Source organism: Hippocampus guttulatus, chromosome 15, assembly GCF_054856545.1.
Source record: "Hippocampus guttulatus isolate MCC_2025c chromosome 15, RoL_Hgut_1.0, whole genome shotgun sequence".
NCBI classification, from domain to species: domain Eukaryota; kingdom Metazoa; phylum Chordata; class Actinopteri; order Syngnathiformes; family Syngnathidae; genus Hippocampus; species Hippocampus guttulatus.
The window spans coordinates 4,426,477-4,445,909 of NC_141275.1; the positions used below are offsets into that span (position 1 = coordinate 4,426,477).

The following is a 19,433-nucleotide window of genomic DNA, read 5'->3' on the forward strand; positions in this document are numbered from 1 at the left end:
AACGAAATCATTTAATTAAACTTCACCGTGGGGGAGGCTGTTCCCAAGGAGTGTGGGGCCCACCTATTAAAAATGTTTGTGTTGCCTGGAATTCACCGAGCAGAAATGTTGTGGATTCTGGGGTGAGATTAATGGGGAATCAGCTGAGTAGACATAGACACGAAGGCTTGCAGAGCTTTTTCTTTCAGTTTGGCCTCCTACTGTATATGGAAACAGCCCATGCCGAACAGGTAGAGATGAGTCAGGTCTTGCCGAGATCTATTCCAAGCAGTCAGAGATTAACCCTTAGCTCTGGATAATTACGTCAGATCCCTCTAATCCCAAACATTGTAAAGGCACCAGTTACGGCCACTTCACTAGCGGAGTTGTCTGCGGGACTCCAGTATTTTCGCGATAAAGCTGTAGTAAACAATTAAAGTCATATAATACCATACCACTTGTCCCTTTTTAAGGTCCTAGGTAAACTACAGTGTGTCACAGCAGAGCTGTGGTTGCCAACCAATGGTGAGGGACCATTCAGGGTCACATTGACACCAATGGACAGTTTAGAGCAGGGGTCTCAAACTCAGTTCCTGGAGGGCCGCTGTCCTGCATGTTTTCCAAGTCCCCCTGTTGCAACACACCTGATTCAAATGAACAGGTTCAATGTCAGGCTTCCGCAGAGCTTGCTGATGATCTGATCATTTGAATCAGCTGTGTTGCAACAGGGAGACTTGGAAAACATCCAGGACAGCGGCCCTCCGGAAACTGAGTTTGAGACCCCTGGTTTAAAGGCAATTAACCTATCGTGCATGTTTTGGATGATGATGATAATCATAATCATGAATAATAATCATTGTCATCATAATGCTACTTCATGATTGCGGACTACCTGCAGCACAAATGATTTTGGTGATTAAGATGAACTGTATTTATATTTGTAAAGAAATTTAAATGAATTAAAATTAGTCAATCCTGCAAACTTTACTCAATTCATACGTTGCTTTTGGTGGGTCTCTAGTGGCAGTTAGACATGCTGAGATAGTCCAAGTAATATTAATTTAGCCAACAGAGGGCGCTTGAGCCTTGTGTACTTGAAAATATTACCGGTACCATAAAACTAAAACACATTTTAAAAAGTACAACTATCCAAGTAATTAAATGAAATTCATCGTGTGTTTCCATCTTAATCAAGCCAGGAATATAAAACCATCCATTGAAAATACAGAGACTTCAAATAATTGCCTTTTCTGTCTATTGCTCTGTCATGAATAAAAGTCGCTTTCAGTTACTGATCTTGACCTTTGCCCTCTGACCACTTGTGCGATTCAAAAACAAAATGCAAGCTATAACTGGGGCACTGAAACATGATGTGTATGGCAACCTCACACTAGTTGAAGTAAACGTGAATATTTTGTTCAATGGTCAAGCTTGTTTTCTCCCCAGTAGAACCTTATGAGGGCCAAACAAAGAAGCAGTGTCAAAAAAGGTGGCTGCACTGAAGGCCTGGCAAAGTATTTCCAGCGAGAGGTGATCTGGCAGCATAATTACTTATATCATGGTAAGAATATTATTAAACTATTTAAAAACACATTTAGTCCTCTTTACCTATTGTGCATCTCCACACGAATGAATAAGCTCTACAGAACAGTAGCGGTCTACCAGACACACATCCGCTTCTTCTCTAACTTCCTGCATATCCTGCTTGAAAAACCCAGAGCAAGTCCCGTTGATGGGGGGATGGGCACAGATTACATCAGGACAGAGAGGGAGTCATATACGTGGGAAATATGCAACAAGAATGTTCACTTCCCATGTTTCCTATCCCCAGATGAACCAGCTGGGAGGATACGGCGCAGAATGAGCAACTTTGTGTACTTTGCAGAGATGAATGAATACATACAAGTGGATATTGTTGGACCTAATGATGTGACTGCTAATAGCATGGTTTTTAAAAGTAAAACTGCTCGTGCTATTTGTTATAAGCACATCAGCATACCACAAACACATATATACACTTCTTTTTGCACCATAATATAATAACATAACGTCTGATATTTTATCTATTTTGTTCCCATACACTGTTGGAATTTTGTCCAAGACAGCCATAACTTTGCTGTTGTATATTGTGAAGCCATGAAAGTTGCTTCCCATCAGAAAATGAATTCATGAACTTTAGGGCTGGTCTCACATGATGCCAACCCCCCCCCCCCCCCCCCCCAAACAATCTAAACATTCTCCTCTCTCACTGCAGCAAGAAACCCCAACAGAAAACAACAACAACAACAACAAAAACAGACAAACAGTTAGGCCAACTGAAATCTGGAGTGAAATTTTAAGTAGACTCATCAGTCAATTTCAGGAGTTTAGTTTCATTATAGGTCACAGGCTGTCTGAATGTTCTTGCACTTCTGCAGTATAGGGCTTTAAGGACCTGGCAGGGGGAGGATTCTTCTCCCATTGCGCTTGGGGATATGGGCGGGACATTTTGGAAACCAGACTCCAGTGCAGAGATTTTTGTTCACTGAAAACTGAGCTAGAATCCCTCCAACTCTTTCACAAAAGTCTGCCCTTCAGGCATCAGAACAAAACCCCTTCCACCATTTAAAACAGTCCAAGTTGCATTTGGAAACAGATTTGGAGCAAGCAGTGGAATTCTTCAAAAGGCCTAATAAGGTAAGAGAATTATAAATAGAGGGGAGTACTGTGAGGAGTGTCTCACTCCTGATTATTGCCCAGGCATGTGAAAAGAGATCTCAAATTTAGATTTGGGATATGCACTGGTGGTGCCATTGTAATAAAAGAATTTGGCATACTTTTAAAAAGTTATTTTTTCCCTAAAATGCCATCATCATTATTGTAAATCGAAAAGTATTGCGGTGTGGCAGCTAGTTAACAGTCATCACCACTGCCTTGTAATCAAACAGAACATGAAAAAATATGACTCATAACTTCCTTTCTCTTATATCATGTATATCTAAACCTTACAGAAATAAACATTCATGTTCTCAGCCAATCAGTTTTTCTTTTAAAATCTGACAGAGTTTTGGCGAAAATACTCCCATCTGCTGTCTACGTGGCTGTTATGTAATACTTGCCTTGAGAGATCTTTGAATGGCATGCGTAACCCAGTATCCCAGATATTATTTTTGGGAATATATATGACAGAAGGAAAACTTGCATTCTCTAGAGCACATGATTTGGAGCAGCTCCGAATTGTGCCATTTAAAATGTATCCATTTCCTGCATGTTCCAAGTTATCATTAAGTTATCGTTAATTCAATATAGTGCATTCACTAAAATATGTTTTTTTTAAAATAATGTTGTAAAATGAATTACAATCGAATTTTTATTGTTGTTAGTCTTATTTTTTGTGATTGTAACTTTTTTCAATTTTTTAAATTATTCTTACATTCAAGAGAATGCGCGTGGGTGGATTAACAGGCCAACTATGACAAGACTGTGGTGGGGGGAATAAAAAAAGACCCATTGTTTTTTTTGTTTTTTTTTAATAGCCTCGACTGTCATTCACTTGGCAGCTGTAACTTAGATCAAAGAATATTCCAAAGTAAGCAGAAAAAAATTCCAGGCAAACCATTTCACCTTTAATGAACAGTTTACTGTGATAACAGTGCGCGATTTTTGTCTTCATCATGTCATCTTTTAGGTTATCACTAAATAGATTCTTCACCATGTGGCAAAATGTGGTCGCTCTGGCCCTCCTGGCTACGGCAGCATCAGCTGCCACGGCTGCTTCTGCTGACAAAGTGCTGAGTCAACACGCCACCACGCTGGCTGACAACAGTGCCAACTTGGCTCTCAGTCTTTACCAAGACATGGCGAAGGAGAAGAATATAGAAAATATCCTTATTTCTCCTGTGGTAGTGGCTTCCTCGCTGGGTCTTATGGCTCTTGGGGGAAAAGCCACGACGGCATCTCAGGTCAAAACTGTTCTGAATGCGGCCAAAGTGCCAGACGAGAAGCTGCATTCTGGCTTGGCTGAACTCCTGATTGAGGTGAGCGACCCCAAGACGCGTAACGTCACCTGGAAGATAAGCAACCGCCTGTATGGACCCAGCACTGTCAACTTTGTGGACGCCTTTGTGAAGAGCAGCAAAAAGCATTACAATTTCGACCAATCCAAAATGAATTTCAAAGATAAGAAAAGTTCTCTCAAAGCCATCAATGAATGGGCTGCGAGATCCACTGATGGTAAAGTCCCTGAGGTCGTAAAGGATATCGAAAAGACTGATGGAGCCATGATAATCAACGCTATGTTTTTCAAACGTAAGTATGAATATTGCCTATAAAGTATCATCCATCTATCTTCCATACCATTTTCAAACTTCGTGCCTCCCGTGAACGCTTTGAAGGCACCAAAGAGGTAAAAGTCTGAAAGGGGTATGGCCTGGGCTGCAAGAGGGTCTTTCTTATGTCTTTTTTGACCTGCCTCAGCAGTTCACAGTAGTTGGCACGAAGTTTGAAAGTGACGATGACGCCGAAAGTGTTGTGAGTGACTGGCTGAGACATCAGTCCAAAGATTTTTACGCTGAGGGAATATGGAAGCTTGTGCACAGATGTGGGAAAGAAATGTGTCAGTGCTGGGAGAAAAAAAATTAAAATAAAATTAAGTTTCTCTCTGCATTAGAAGTCCTTATACCAAAAAAATTCACCTTATTTATTGACTGACCCTCACCTATATATATTTTTCTTTTTTTTTTCACAGCACACTGGGATGAGGAGTTCCATCACAAGATGGTTGACAACCGTGGATTCATGGCCTCCCACAGCTACACTGTCTCGATAGAGATGATGCATCGCACAGGTAGGTTGGCATTTGCAAGTGGTGTAGAATTGCAAAAAAATGCATAATGCATAAACATAAATGATTGATTATGATTCAGTTACCGGTGTGGTCTGTAACATGTCAGAAACTATGCAAACACGTTGAATGATGTTTTCCAAAATAAAAGCAGATGTTTGAAAATGTTTTGTCTTGATTCCACACAAAGATGATTGGAGGACTACAGGAAATATTTACTGTTGAGAGGCCAAAATTAGAAGAATTCAAATTCAACAGTCTCCAAACGATTCCCAAGAACAATGATCGATTGGCTGTTGATTAATCGAGTAAGCGTTGCACGTCTGAAATACTAGAAACCGTTCTTGCACCAGATCACATTGAATTAACGTCATATTTAAAAGTGTCGTATAACCAAATTGTGTGCCGAATGGAGGATATTTATACTTGACCAATTTGCTTTCTTAGGTTTATATGACTTCTATGATGACGCAACCAACAAGCTGTCAATTCTGGGCATGCCATTGGCTCATAAGAAGTCTAGTTTGGTCTTCATCATGCCCCATCAAGTGGAAAATTTGGACAGAGTTGAGAAGGTGTTGAACAAGAAACAGCTGGATATTTGGCTAAGTAAGCTACAGCAGACAGCGGTGGCTTTGTCTCTGCCCAAAGTCAGCATGGAAGTCAGCCACAACTTGCAGGTAAGAGTTAACTTCAGAACTACAATGGAAATATTTCACAGTTCACCTTACACGGTCTGTCCATTCGTCCTTAGAAACATCTTGAGAAGTTGGGCCTGACAGAGGCGGGGAACAAATCCAAAGCGGACCTGTCCAACATGTCTGGGAAAAAAGACCTCTACCTGGCCAATGTCTTCCATGCGGCGACGATGGAGCTGTCCACAGAAGGAAATGAGATGAACACGACCATATTTAGCAGCGACGAGCTGAAGTCGCCCAAACTGTTCTACGTCGACCATCCTTTCATCTTCTTGGTGAAGGACCAGAAGACAAACTCCATCCTATTTATTGGCAGGATGGTCAGGCCAAAGGGTGAAAAGATGAGAGATGAATTATAACCACATCCTCACTTTTTGTGTGCGTGTGTGTGCATGCATGAGAGAGAGAGTGTGTGTGAGAGAGAATATGTTAGTTAGTTATATAAGTACATTCCTGTCACACACTGATACCATTCCACAAGCATCTGAAGAGTTAATGTGTCTTAGTTCACAGCATTCATTCAGGCTGTAGCATTTGGTTTAATGCTGTAAAATGACAAACTACTTGAATCGAATAAGCACAGGGAAAGGCTGCGTCACTGTGCCAGCCTGATATGGTTCCTGATGTGGTTGTCAATGTTGTTGGTTTTAACCACTTATGAAAAGGGTATCGTGTGCAGGATGACTGCTCTTACTTCTGCCCCTCCTATTCAATTTGATTTGGTTAACATTGGTTTGATGAGAGATATCCCTGCCAAATACAATTTGAATTTTAAAAAAAGATAATGAAGTGTTCCGTCGTTTGTCGCGACTTTCCAAGTTCAAGTTCAAGTCAATTTTATTGTCAAATGTGCTGCATGTGCAACATACAGCACAGGTGAAATTACTTTCCTTTCAACCACGGGAGAGAGAGGAGCCGCTGCGGGTGCCCGCGCCGCCATTAAAATAACATAAAATGACAAAATACTACAACACAACACATAAAACACAGACTTCAATGAACAGGAATGGGAAGGAAAAAAAATAACCAAAAGGTATCGTAGATATTTGGTTCAGGCATGTCCTCGGTGCTAATGTATCCAAGGTTTCTGTGTTTGTAGTGGCAGTTTAGCCTTGGGCATGTTTGTGGAATTTTTCACGGGAATTTGAATAAGACCATGGAAAACCAGAGAGGTGTTTCTACTTTCTAATTAAGACATTTTTCCATACAGAATATGCTTAACATAAAAAGAGTAGAGTTCTGTAACTTCATGAACACAACACCTTTGTGAGGGGTAACCAGGGGTGGGTAGCTGTGCATGGATCATTTGTTCTCACGCAATAAGATTCACACATAACCAGAACAATCTTCATCATACTCATCACAATTAAGCAGGAACAAATCGAAGTAAAAGGCAGTATTTTGCTGAGCGCTGAGGTGGCCAGAAATTGACAAGGGGTGGCTAAGGGCCACCCTGGCCACCATGTAGCTCTGCCCCTGAGTGCTGGAGTTAGAACTCCTGATGTCACTCACTTGAGGTCATAGCAGGGCATACGCAGAGACAAACAAGCATCCACACCCACACCCACACCGCCACTGAGTGGGAACCGATCCCACCCTGTCCGCACACAAGTCAGGCAAGTGTACCATTAGCGGCTAATATTAAGATATCCTTTATTTGTCCCACACTGGGGAAATTTACATCATATATAATAATAATAATAATAATAATAGATTTTATTTATAAGCGCCTTTCAAGACACCCAAGGACACTTTACAATAACAAAAAACACAAAACAATACGGGTTGAGCAGCGGCAGCCAAAACGCGCCAGCGTTCAAACCCGAAAGTCAGAAAGAAACAAGGGAGGGAGAGGGGGAGAAAAAAAACCCACGCTCGAACTACCCTCATTTGAGGATAATTTGAGTGAGGCAAAAAAATCCTGCACAAGCATATGACAGTTACAACAGGTCACAAGACATAAACAATGAAGACGGTGAATGTATCATATCATGCATGTCCGTGACCCTTGTGAGGATAAGAGGATTAGAAAATGGATGGCTGGATGGATAATATAATAAAACATAATATAAGACAATGTTGCAATGGTGAAGCCACACACTTCCCAGCATGCTTGAAAATACTTGTATGTTGTTGAATTAAAGCTGCTCTTTATTTACTTTGTTAAAGGTGGGTATGTGATCCCTTTGAGATGGAAGAACAAAGGAATATTACAGATGAATGATTAGCTTCAGGAATAAGAAGAATATTCTTCTGCTCTTTCAACACTGCTGCAGTGGCGTAGAACAGGGAGCAGTAGCAGAAGAAGGCAAAACAAGCTCGACAAGGGAAATAAAATACAGTTGTATTTTGTTTCCTGACTTGTGATAAATAAACATATACTAAGACATTAGATAAAAGCTCGTTTTCCGTTTTTAATAAGCAATTTTAATGAAAAACGGGTGATAGCGCGTTATAGTTCAGTGGATATTGCAATACTGCCTTCTAGCGGACGGAAGAGGAATGGCGTTTCGAAACGTGACTGTTGTATGACTGATTATCTTGAAAGTATCTGATACATGCGTTGATCTGGGGGAAAAATGGAAAATCACAAACATATTTAAGGATCTGGAAAAAAACACGTGAAACTCGTGGATGTATTTGTGTGAATAATTTTGAGACACCCTTAACGCCGACGTAATACACTCAAAATGACACCAGAGGGTATCCAAGACATCAAATAGTGATAGGATATCGTCACAGGCAACAAACGGCGCACGTTTACACGTGCCCCTCATCTCTCGCGAGTAGGGCGCCTCTAGCTGCTATAGGCCGCGTACGGGCGCCGGGGATGGGACTACAAATCCGTTAGTGGCCACACAACCTCCTCCGCTTCCATCATGGCTCCCTCGTTGGACAGGCAGGGATACTGGGGGCGGCCCACCTCCACGCTCGACTGGTGTGAAGAGAATTATGTCGTCTCCTACTACATCGCGGAATTCTGTGAGTACAGTAACAGTTAAACGAACGACGTAAAAGAAAATGGTTAAAGCGAGGGGCGGCTGGAATGGCACTCCCCCACGTGAAACTACGACGTCAACATTACGCGGAGTTGTATTTTGTTGGTCATTGATTAGTTTTTAAGAAACGCGACTTAAGCTTGATATTCACTCGATATAATAGCAGAGTCGGCGTCGGAAAATGAGTCCGTCCCACGCGGAAACATGTTCTGCTTCTATTTGTTCCCCATAATAGCTCCACGGTTCAATGCACAATGGAATGAGGTGCATTCATGCTGTGTCATTATTCCACGTTATCCCAACAGACTTCTCATTTCAGCTCGGAAACGTGCACATGTTCCACGACCGTGACACTGAAAAGTAGTAAAAACCCTCCTGCAAAAAAAAAAAAAAAAAAAACACACAAAAAACAGGTTTGTCAAGAAACAATAGCTTGAACACGTAGACGCGCAAGATTTACACTGCCCTCGATGTTCTCATTGATAACAACCCATTCTTGTTTACAACCACTGGTAACTTTATTAGATAGACTTGTTTATCATTGTTAGCCCCTAAGTGCAGAGCTACAAAACGGTCTCACCTTACAACTACAATAATACATTAATACATCACCCCCATCTTTACTGTGCTGGTGATCAGGTACGTTTTTAGTCATACAAATAGTAGTACCCGAAAACAATGGATTTAAAAAAACAACGGTCTGACTAGCTCATTTAAGCCATACTGACAGTCGGAGCTTTTGTTTGTACCGATGACACAGGGCGTTTTGCCATTGTAACGGTCACTCAGGTAACAATGACTGCCTGTTATGCAACATTATTTCAAGGGTTTGTGGGGGGAAAGACTATTGTTGAAATCCCTGTCTTGATCTACTATGTTTGTGCTCTTTCCGCATTGTTCATTGTAAAGTACAATGATTTTACACAGATTATAAATGCATTTATAGTCAGCGATCAAAGTCTAATCATTATCAGCTACTCCCATCAGGCGCCTGCAGTTGAATAGAAAGCGTGTTGGTTGAAAAAATACCGGGTAAACTGTTCTGGTTTTCAAACTGATAAGGTCTTGCACGTGTTTACACATAACCGCACCCAGGCAGAACACTGCTGATTACTTCTGAGAGCTCCACTGCATGGAGTCATGTAGTAATAAACCAATTAATTAATATAGCTAAAACAGTGTTACACCTCTTAGTTTCCCCTTGAATATTATTTTATTTAGCACACAAAGACATTTGCTACAGTACGCTTTTAAATTTGTTGGAACAGTGTTGTTGGAACTGAAGACGATCAAACATTTTTCTTTCATTTTTAGTGGACAAAAAAAAAACTTGCTTGTTAGCAGGACATGCGATTGCAATTCAAAATCCTTCTTACGGTACTTCACAAATTGTATACATTATCATTGAAAAATCCACCCAATCTTTAGCTCCTTAAGAGGGCCATTGTTAAAAATTAGATCTTCACATTGGGCCATATACTGACTATATACACACACACACACATATATATATATATACTGTATATATAATTATTATTATGCTGATCGAAGAGGTGAAGATTTGCCTTTATATTTATTGGAGGAAAATATCAGCGCTAAGCATGCAAGTCCAGGCGTTTCAAAAAGGTCTTCCATAGACAGTGCACAACAAATTTATGATACCGCCTGTCATAAAAATGAGGTGAGATAGTGCAGAGTGCACTCTTTCGATGTCTATGAGCTCTCGCAGTTTTGGGGAGGAATGAGGGATTTCAACCTTAATTCACCGGTTTACACCCACATTTGATCTTGATGATTTTCCAAGAGTTCCGTAATAAATCCAGGATGACTACAATTTACTTAAACTTACTGTTCAGGAATATCAATTGTAATTTGACAGCTCAATTGGTCTTGTAAAATGTTTATTTCAAAATCACTCATAGCAATAATAATTATTTTAACATTATAAATTATAATTTCACTTAATATAGTGTAGCTATTACAGAAACATATTTGATAATCAGTGATGTGGCATAAACCGTACTTTGGGCAAGGGTCTAATAAATTAGCATTGTTGTTAACCTTTTCAGGTACAGCGGTTACTACAGTGGACAGCTTATTATGTTATCAGGTTACATGGTGCATGAAAGGGTTAATCATAAAAATGACAATAACTTAACTGATCATTATGTAATTCTTGTAAAACACGTCCATGAGATGGCATGGAGAGAAAATCTAAAACAATCGATGTTTCCTTGTGCAGCAATTGGTTTTCAGCAATAAGATTCCAAGGTTTTCTCTGGCGGCGTCATAACTCGGAGGAGTCGGCTTGCCATGCCCTTGACCTCTCACAATCTTTAGGCTGAGCAATAACAGGCGCAGCGCTTGTCTCTTCTCACTGCGATGCACCTGTTTGCTTTGCCTGCGCAGGGAACACCGTCAGCAACCTGATTATGATTCTTCCCCCCATTTGTGGGGTCATCCAGACATTTCGTGACGGCCTAGAGTTCTGCTACATCCTCTCTTTCCTCGGGCTCGCAGGTCAGCCATTTTACAGGTCACATCAAACATATTCATTGCATCGAGTTCCTTTTATCCTAAATCACTGATTCTGTATTACAACAGCCGTCAGTGTCACAGCAGTAAAAACATGCTGAAGTTATTCTAACATTTTCATAAAGACTTGAGTGACATTTTTGTGCATGTGTGTGTGTGTGTGTGTGTGTGTGTTACTCAGCTGTCGGTGTTGGTTCCTGGTGCTTCCACATGACACTGCTCTATGAGATGCAGGTATGCTGAATCACAGTGAAAAAAAAATAATAAAACAGTTCACTGTAGTGATGTAGAAATGATGGTCGGGTGATAACGCTAACTATTTTTTAAAAAATGTGGCAATTCTTTATTCGTCCTCATTCACCGGTATGTTTGTAATTTGTTTTGACATGAATGTGAAGAAAAACGGTCGACAGATGAGGTATCTTGAATTTGAGCGATACTGGTTCCAAAAAGAAAAAAGGTTGGACACCCCTGGTTTCAATCAAGAAGCCGTTTATTTTTGAATGAACGTGTCTGCTTATGTTTGTTCTTTTTAGTTTTTTATGGACTTTACGATGGATTTTGCAGTTTTGACCAGAATTAATTACAAAGCAATGAACTCGAATTTACACGTTCTTGAGTTTCAAAGGAGTCTAGGTTACCCGAGAGAGCTTTAATTTTGAAAACCCCATGAAAATAAAGTTGCACACAAGTATAAAAGAGTATTAAAAAAAAATCACACGTTGCTCCCAAAGTGGGCCAAGTCACCTGACCAGATGAAGCCTATCGATAACCATGTATTTTTTTAACCGTTTCACCCCAAGTATATCGACACACACAGTCTCGCCTCGACTTTCAAAGTCCCCAACTTCAGAGTTTTTCGAGATAATAGTCTTCACTGCACTGTTATTTTTGCTTTAACTTGAGTTGCAAGACCCTCCACTGCACCAGTAAAGTGGAAAAAAAGGGGGGGAACGGGAAAAAAAGTGAAACCTTGGTTCACTAACAAATTTGTTATCAAATAATTTGTACAGACAAATATTACTTGGTTTATGTTTCCTGACCTCCATGCAGAATGCTGCTCAGTTGAGCTATGTCTGACACAGCGAAAACATAATTTGTGCGTTATATATTTCAGGTAGTGGTGCCTTGACTGCAAAACAAGTACTAGAGTAACTGAGCATAACTTCTTGTACCGCCTTGATCTACACAAACTAGTTCGTTGTACGTCATTCATAATCTTGCAATATGTCACAAAGCGAGGAGCCGCTGTATGTATTCGTCAGCGTTCATTCCGAGTAGTGCCCAAGTAGGATTTAAGAAATGCCAGTGAATGAGGACACATTGTTGCCGAATGGATTCATGTTTGGAAAAAAAAAATCGACATCGATGAAACAATACATGCTTTGTTGTCATTTGCAGCTGCTGGACGAGTTGCCAATGATTTACAGCACGTGTGTCTTTGTCTACTGTCTGTAAGTGACTACGGCATTTGGATTTCAAGCTTTCAAAGATTCAGAAGACAGTCGACACTAAACACTTCCGTCAAAGGCCTTTAGTTTTGGGGAATTTAACCGGCGTCCTGATTCTCAAGAAAATACGCCTCTAAAATTTGCGCTCAAGACCTTGACATACTTTGCGATACAGCAAAGGATTATTGCCATTGTCGTTTTCACTTGATGAGCGGAACAAATTGGGTGTTCAACGGAGGTTCGGAATAAAAATACAATCATAAAGAGGAAATATACATCTCATTTTACTAAACACACCTGCATACAGCTACAAAAAAGGCAACAGGTGCCTGTGATACATTGAGCTGTTCTGTTTGGAAATGCTTTCATGTTTTCTACATTTGCACAGTTGCCTTGTGGATGAAATGTGAAATTACCTCGCTTAGTATATAGTGCACTATACAATACTATTAGTAAGTGAAAGCGCTAGCTTGCCTGTACTGCATTCGACAGGAAAAATAATCAACCTTTATTGCACTGAATAATATCAACATTCTATTTTTTTCAGTTGATGAAAGCAGGGAAATGTTTTTCGCCTATGCATGAAATACCGTAATGGAAAAAGTCTGTGTTCGACCCAAATTGCGGTCGTAAATAAACGCAATAATTTTAATGCACTCTCAGCATAAATATAAACATGAACATGGATTTATTGAGTCAGCATGTTATGTACTGTGTCAAGGTGAACATTAAAAACATATTTTTTTCAGATATGAGTGCTTCAATCAAAGGAAGAGCATAAGCTGGTTTCCCGTCGCGTTATTATTACTCTTCAGCATTACAGTCACTGTGGTGAGTATTCTTTCTCACTTTGTTGGTCATCATGTACATGCCACTTGTTGCGCATTCCACGTGACGTTTTTGATATTCTGAGAAGATTTTGTGTCGCAGGTCTACTTACAGTGGAAGGAACCGGTGTTTCACCAGGTAAGCTTGCGTTCCGCTCTGTGATCTTGCTTGTTGTTTGCTTTTGGGGCTCAGTGGGCCTTTAGTTTGCTTGAGTAAACATTAGGTGTGCTGCATGTCACATGCAGGACCTGGGCCAGTGTCCTGATTGCAGATGAACATTTCAGCACGTACTGAAAATAGAACCGGAGAGCCAGAAACAGCAGTCAGTGTGACAAAATTAAGTTCGACACTTTTGACAGTCGCACCATGTTTTTGTGGTTCACTATCAAAAAATCTTTTTTTTTTTCTCACAATGGTCCATTCCAAACATTCCAGTTGAGTTTGTTTGTGTGGTCCACAAGCAGGCCTAAAGTACAGAATTTTAAAAAATGCTAATTTTGCTGTGATTAATGTTTTCATTGAAATTCTTGAAGGCATTACTTTGCGGTATAGTGTAATATGGACAGTCAAGTCGTTTAAAACATTTAACCATCACATGCTTTTCAGAATGGGTTGTCTTTTTCAGGTCATGTATGGTGCTTTAGTTGCTTGTCTCGTGATACGATCTGTCTTCATTGTTACATGGTAAGTTCGCCAAGAGAACCATTCACATTGGAAATCAGCGCTCATCAAAAATAACAACGTGACTTACTTTGCGTACCTTTTTCTGATTTGTAGGGTTTATCCATGGTTACGGCCTTTGTGTTACACCTCTTTAGGTGTATTTCTCTTAGGCTTTCTCCTGTGGAACATTGACAATATATTCTGTGACTCATTAAGGTGAGTTTTCGAAAAGAGATGAGCAATGCATTGTCACTCTAGTTGCTGTAAAGTTCGGACATTTTTCCTCACTTAATATTCACTCTGCACAGTAACGTTACAAATGTGAAAGAAAATTACATCATCTAATCGAAACAAAGGACGTTACTCTAATAATGCAAGGACACTAGAAGGCTGTGTGAGAGAGGTGATCCTTTTTCAACATTTTTAAAATGGTACAAGGCGAGACCTACTGTACTACCTGCCATCACTTGTGGAAGTATGCAATTTTGTGTACTACCGTATTTTCCCGGATTACAAATCGCTCCGGGAGTGTAAGTGGCACCAGCTATAAAATGCAGAATAAAGGAGAAAAAAACCATAAGTCGCACTGGAGTATAAGTCGCATTTTTGGGGGAAATGTATTTGCTAACATCCAACACCAAGAACATAGATGTCATCTTGAAAGGCAATTTAAAATAAAAATAGAGAACAGGTTGAATAAGTGGACAAAATGCTAACGTTACATGACGCATAAACAATGAACTGAGAACGTGCCTGGTATGTTCACGTAACATGTGAAGACTTATTCAGATAACTAGAGCATAAAGAACATGCTTACCAAATCATTAGTGTCACTCCATCCAATGAAAAATAAATAGATCCAATGAAATCTTCATCCTCCGTTTCACTTTAAAACAACTCCGCAACTCCAGGAAGTAGAAGATGCGGCGTTCCCTCTTCTTGCATCAGACTCGTCGTCGATTTATCAATACAGGCCAAGAGCGCCCTCTTGCAGTTTAAGGTGAAACTAACATGAAATTCTATAATAATGTGTTAATAATTTCACACATAAGTCCCTCCAGAGAATAGCCCCCCCCCCCGGCCAGACTATGGAAAATACTGTGACTTACAGTCCGGAAAATATCGTAATACTGAAAGTAAAAATACATTTTTAACTAAAAATGTTTTGCATTCAGGGTGGCACTTCGGGTAACTGGTTAGCACGTCCGCCTCTTAGTACTCAGGTCCAGGGTTTGAATCTGGACTCGGGCCTTCCTGTGTGGAGTTTGCATGTTCTTACCATGCCTGCATGGGTTTTTTCCGGGTACTCGGGTTTCCTCGCACATTCCAAAAACATGCATGGCAGGTTAATAGAACACACTAAATTGTCTCTAGGTGAGCGTGAGCGCGGATGGTTGTTCGTCTGTGTTTGCCCTGCATTTAGCTGGCACCCAGTTCAGGGTGTCCCCCGCCTACTACCCGAAGACAGCTGGGATAGGCTCCAGCACGCTCATGACCCTCATGAGGATAAGCGGTTCAGATAACAGACGATGCATGTATTGCGCATTTCCACCCAATAGAAAAGTTTGCACTTTACTGCATTTACCACTATCAAAGTGTCACTTGCCATTCGTCATGGCTTGTACATGCATCATTGGTGGCTTTAACAGTCAGGCGGCAAATGTTTCTTTCCACTCCTGAAAATCATTACAAACCAGGAATTTGACGCTCACCCTGAAGAAAAATGAACAGTGAGACTTTGACTGTGCACCCCTCCTTTTCACCGGGGGAGCTAAGCTGTTGCTGTGGTTGCAAGCCACAAACATCGCTGGCACTTAGCATTCTGGAGAGAGCTTCACATGAACACAGACGTACTTTTGTTTCTCATATGCGCGTTAATAGTTATCATACAAGTATGCAACACTTTAGGGTGCTCCCTGCATATTCTTTGAAGGTTTAAGATTTACCGTAACATCTGTGCTAATTTTCTTTCGACTGTCTGCGTGTAAATTTTACACAACAGTTTTGAATGCCACAACAGCTTGGAGTGACAAATAAACAACTTGAATTCAGACAAGGTTAAGATCTTGGCACCAAAAAGGTTTATTTACAAACCAAAACGCTAGACCAACAAAGTACAACTAACAGCACTGGTTACAATGACCAAGGGAAAAATGAGACAAACTAAGAACGCTTTCTAAAAGGCAAGGACAAAATATAAACGGAAATCGCTTGTCTCACTTCTGTGAAAAGCGTACTGGACACCGAAACACTCATTTTGGTCTTTGCTGACTCTTCATTTTTAACATTAGCGATTTACGTTAGCTACTCCATGTTCCATCTTGCTCAGTGAAACTCCTCATCTATCTTTAGTGAAAGTGCAGCTTGTCAGAAGGGTATCTTATATGTCGCCACTGAGCTGAGGATGAGTTACTTCGAGGAGAGAGCTACGTGATGCGGCGCAAGCTAGTTTAGCATCTAGCACTCCCAAGCACTCTGAAAAGACAGAGGATTGGTGACAGCATAATGTTGAGGTGACATTTTTGTTTAACAATCTTGCAGCCGGTGAGTGTGATTTATTCACAGTAGCATGCCGCTGATTGGCGAGCTTGGGAAATCAGAGCACTTTAAAACACATCAGCTGACGGTGACAAAATCACATTGTCCGAGATGACAATTTAGATCCCAAAATGACATATCGTTCAGCCCCACACAGTATCATAAACTACTAGACGATGCCCAGTGGAATACATGGCGACAACTCTGCATTTCTAGTTTTATTTTAAATGCATGGTGTTTGTACAAACCAGATGATGGAATTGCGGTCGACTGCAACAATTTTTGACTATAACAGCCATGTGTGTCACATTTATCGTGTTCAGGGATGATGACGGTGTTGTTGCTTACTGTATTGTAGAGCCAGTAGAAAAACACTGCCCCCTGGTGTTGGAGTGGTAACACAGTTCCATGCCTGGTGGCACATCTTCACAGGCTTGGGCTCGTACCTGCACATACTTCTCAGGTAAACGCCTCAATCACTTTATCACTGTGATGAAACATGTTCAAGCACATTCACATGTTTTTCCGCTTATTTATTTATTTTGTAGTTTGCAAATCAGAACAACCTACCTCAAGTACAGACCAAAAGTAAAGGTATGTTCACTATTATTACCTTGACTACTCAATTTATATTATACTGCATTTCTAGTTTTGACAGCAAGGGAAAAAAGATTGAGCCTTGATTAATTTCTGTATTTCACCTTGATTTAGTTTTTGTGTGGAGTTTGGCCCACCGTGCATGTTGAACCACAAAGGACAAGCTGAAATGAACGGACCAGTACTGAATAGATGGTGACCGTGAACTGAAGGACCAGGAAGTGCTCCCTTCGACTGCTGGGAGTTTGCACCCCTGGGGAACGACACCCAGGCAGTCCTCTGCTCTACACTGTAGAGAATTAAGTACAGTTTAGCACTGAGTTTTACTGGAAATTAATTGTTTTTTGTTTTAAAAATCTAATTTATTAGAATTAGCTTTGCTGAAATATTTATGATGTTCATGTTTTTTTTTAAATTCATGATACAGTAAATGCAAACATAAAACACTCAAATGACTCATAAAAGAATAAGGATAATCATGATTATTTATTGTTTTACATGGGAGAGTGTCAATTAACTGTTGTCATGTCATCTTTAATGTGGACCACTGTGATATTGTAGGTCTGGATTACAGAATCATCTCATTGAATCCTTCTGTTCACCCTGTAACCTGATGACATGATAAAATGTCCACTGTAGTGACCTCTGTCCCTGAAAGGGGTAATATAGTTGGTGACAGATTTTGACTTTCTTGAAACATGAAAGACTGGTGCTTTCAAAAAAAATCATAAGAATTCCATTTTAATTGCCATAGTTGTTTTTTCAGTCAAAAGGGAATTAAGAGTTCATCTTGGTCTAGCTTGACCGTATCACGAATACATCAGTCCCACAATAGTTTCGAGACTAGACTGCTAGCAAACATGTTTAAGAAGATATAATTAAAGATCTATTTAAGGACCAATGGAATAAATGGAACATTTCAAAATGATTAGTTTTACCATAGTTGCAGGGGTTTCCAAGCATTTTCAGCTCAAGACATCAATGATTTCCCAGAACCTAAACTTTAACATACCATACATCCTGAATCATCCCATTGACATACAGTATACTGAATCAAAAGGCTTTTTTTGACCTAGCAAATGTATCCTGCTACTAGTTTGGGAAAGTCTGCCATCGTGAATTAGGAAAACTACCTACAGTCAAGTATTAACCATATATTCCATTTCGACTATATGAAGTGGACGATTCATTTTGATTTTATTGTCTGTGTTGCTACTGTGAAAGTGAGCATCTAAAGGAAATTCTAACCTGGGCCTTGAAGTAAATTGGTAAGACTACAATACACAACATTCATTAAGGGGATGATGTGTTAAGTTTCTAGAGGCGACACTACTGTGAAGCAGCGTGCCACTGACTCTTGTTCACTGACTCGTATGATGAACACACTTGCAAAGCTGAGCACAATGTAAGACATAAATATTCAGTTTGTGCCTCTATTCCTCACTGGGAGGCATCAACGTGTCATCGCTGTTCACTTCTAGCAAAGGAAAATTATAGCAAGTAGTACTGTATATGGTTGTTATATTGGGTGCCTTATTACGTGGGTGTGCAGGTTAACCCACACTGCCTTGTTTGTTCATTCGAATATTTTGTGTTCACATTTCCTTGGTCATTAAAAGAGCATTGTGAGTTTGTACGTCACAGAGTGTGATGTGTTCTCCTGCTGATTATGTTATACTGATGTTGATAGTATGTGACCAGAAAAACAATCTTTGCTTTCTCACATTTTGTGCCAGTATTTAATGTTGACAAATAAAAAAAGAGCATTTATGTCACTGATTATTGTTATGTTGTGTGTTTGGACGGCACGGTCTCGACTGGCTAACACATCCGCCTCACAGTGAAGAGGTCTATGGTTCAATTCCAGGCTCCGGCCTTCTTTAGTGGAGTTTGCGTGTATGGGGTTTCTCCGGTAATCTGGATTCCTCCCACATTCCAAAAACATGCATGGTAGGTTAATTGATGACTGAATTTTTATTAGGTATGATTGAGAGTGTGCATGGTTGTTTGTCTGTGTGCCCTGCATTTGTCTGGCAACCACTTCAGGGTGTGCCCCGCCTACTGCCCGAAGGCACATGGGAAAAGCTCCGGCACACCCGCAACTCACGCGAGGGTAAGCATCTTGTATACTGGATTTAAGCAACAGTCCCCAAAGGCCGATCAGAACCACCAAGTATCCATGTGGACCAGTATTGTGGGCGCCCAGCATGCCAAACAAGTATTCATTGTGTCTCTTTGACCGTCAGCCATTGCACCATTCAGAATAGGGTCAAAAGGCAGGCAAAGGATCTGTGGCACTGGAACAGGGACAGTAGGCGGCCGC

General features: G+C 40.5%; 2 protein-coding genes across 2 annotated transcripts; both read left to right on the top strand.

Annotated features, from left to right (window-relative positions):
* Positions 1-2,441: 2,441 nt before the first annotated feature.
* On the top strand, positions 2,442-6,284 carry serpinh1a (serpin peptidase inhibitor, clade H (heat shock protein 47), member 1a). Its single transcript, XM_086131852.1, has 5 exons — positions 2,442-2,655; positions 3,647-4,266; positions 4,706-4,804; positions 5,249-5,481; positions 5,556-6,284. The coding sequence occupies exons 2-5, from the start codon at positions 3,672-3,674 to the stop codon at positions 5,856-5,858; spliced, it is 1,230 nt and encodes a 409-aa protein (XP_085987978.1). The 5' UTR covers positions 2,442-2,655; positions 3,647-3,671; the 3' UTR covers positions 5,859-6,284.
* A 1,973-nt stretch (positions 6,285-8,257) lies between these two features.
* Positions 8,258-18,885, top strand: acer3 (alkaline ceramidase 3). The gene is made up of 11 exons (XM_086131743.1): positions 8,258-8,481; positions 10,908-11,018; positions 11,215-11,267; positions 12,435-12,487; positions 13,234-13,315; positions 13,415-13,450; positions 13,938-13,996; positions 14,090-14,191; positions 16,872-16,976; positions 17,062-17,107; positions 17,225-18,885. The coding sequence occupies exons 1-11, from the start codon at positions 8,379-8,381 to the stop codon at positions 17,276-17,278; spliced, it is 804 nt and encodes a 267-aa protein (XP_085987869.1). The 5' UTR covers positions 8,258-8,378; the 3' UTR covers positions 17,279-18,885.
* Positions 18,886-19,433: the final 548 nt, after the last annotated feature.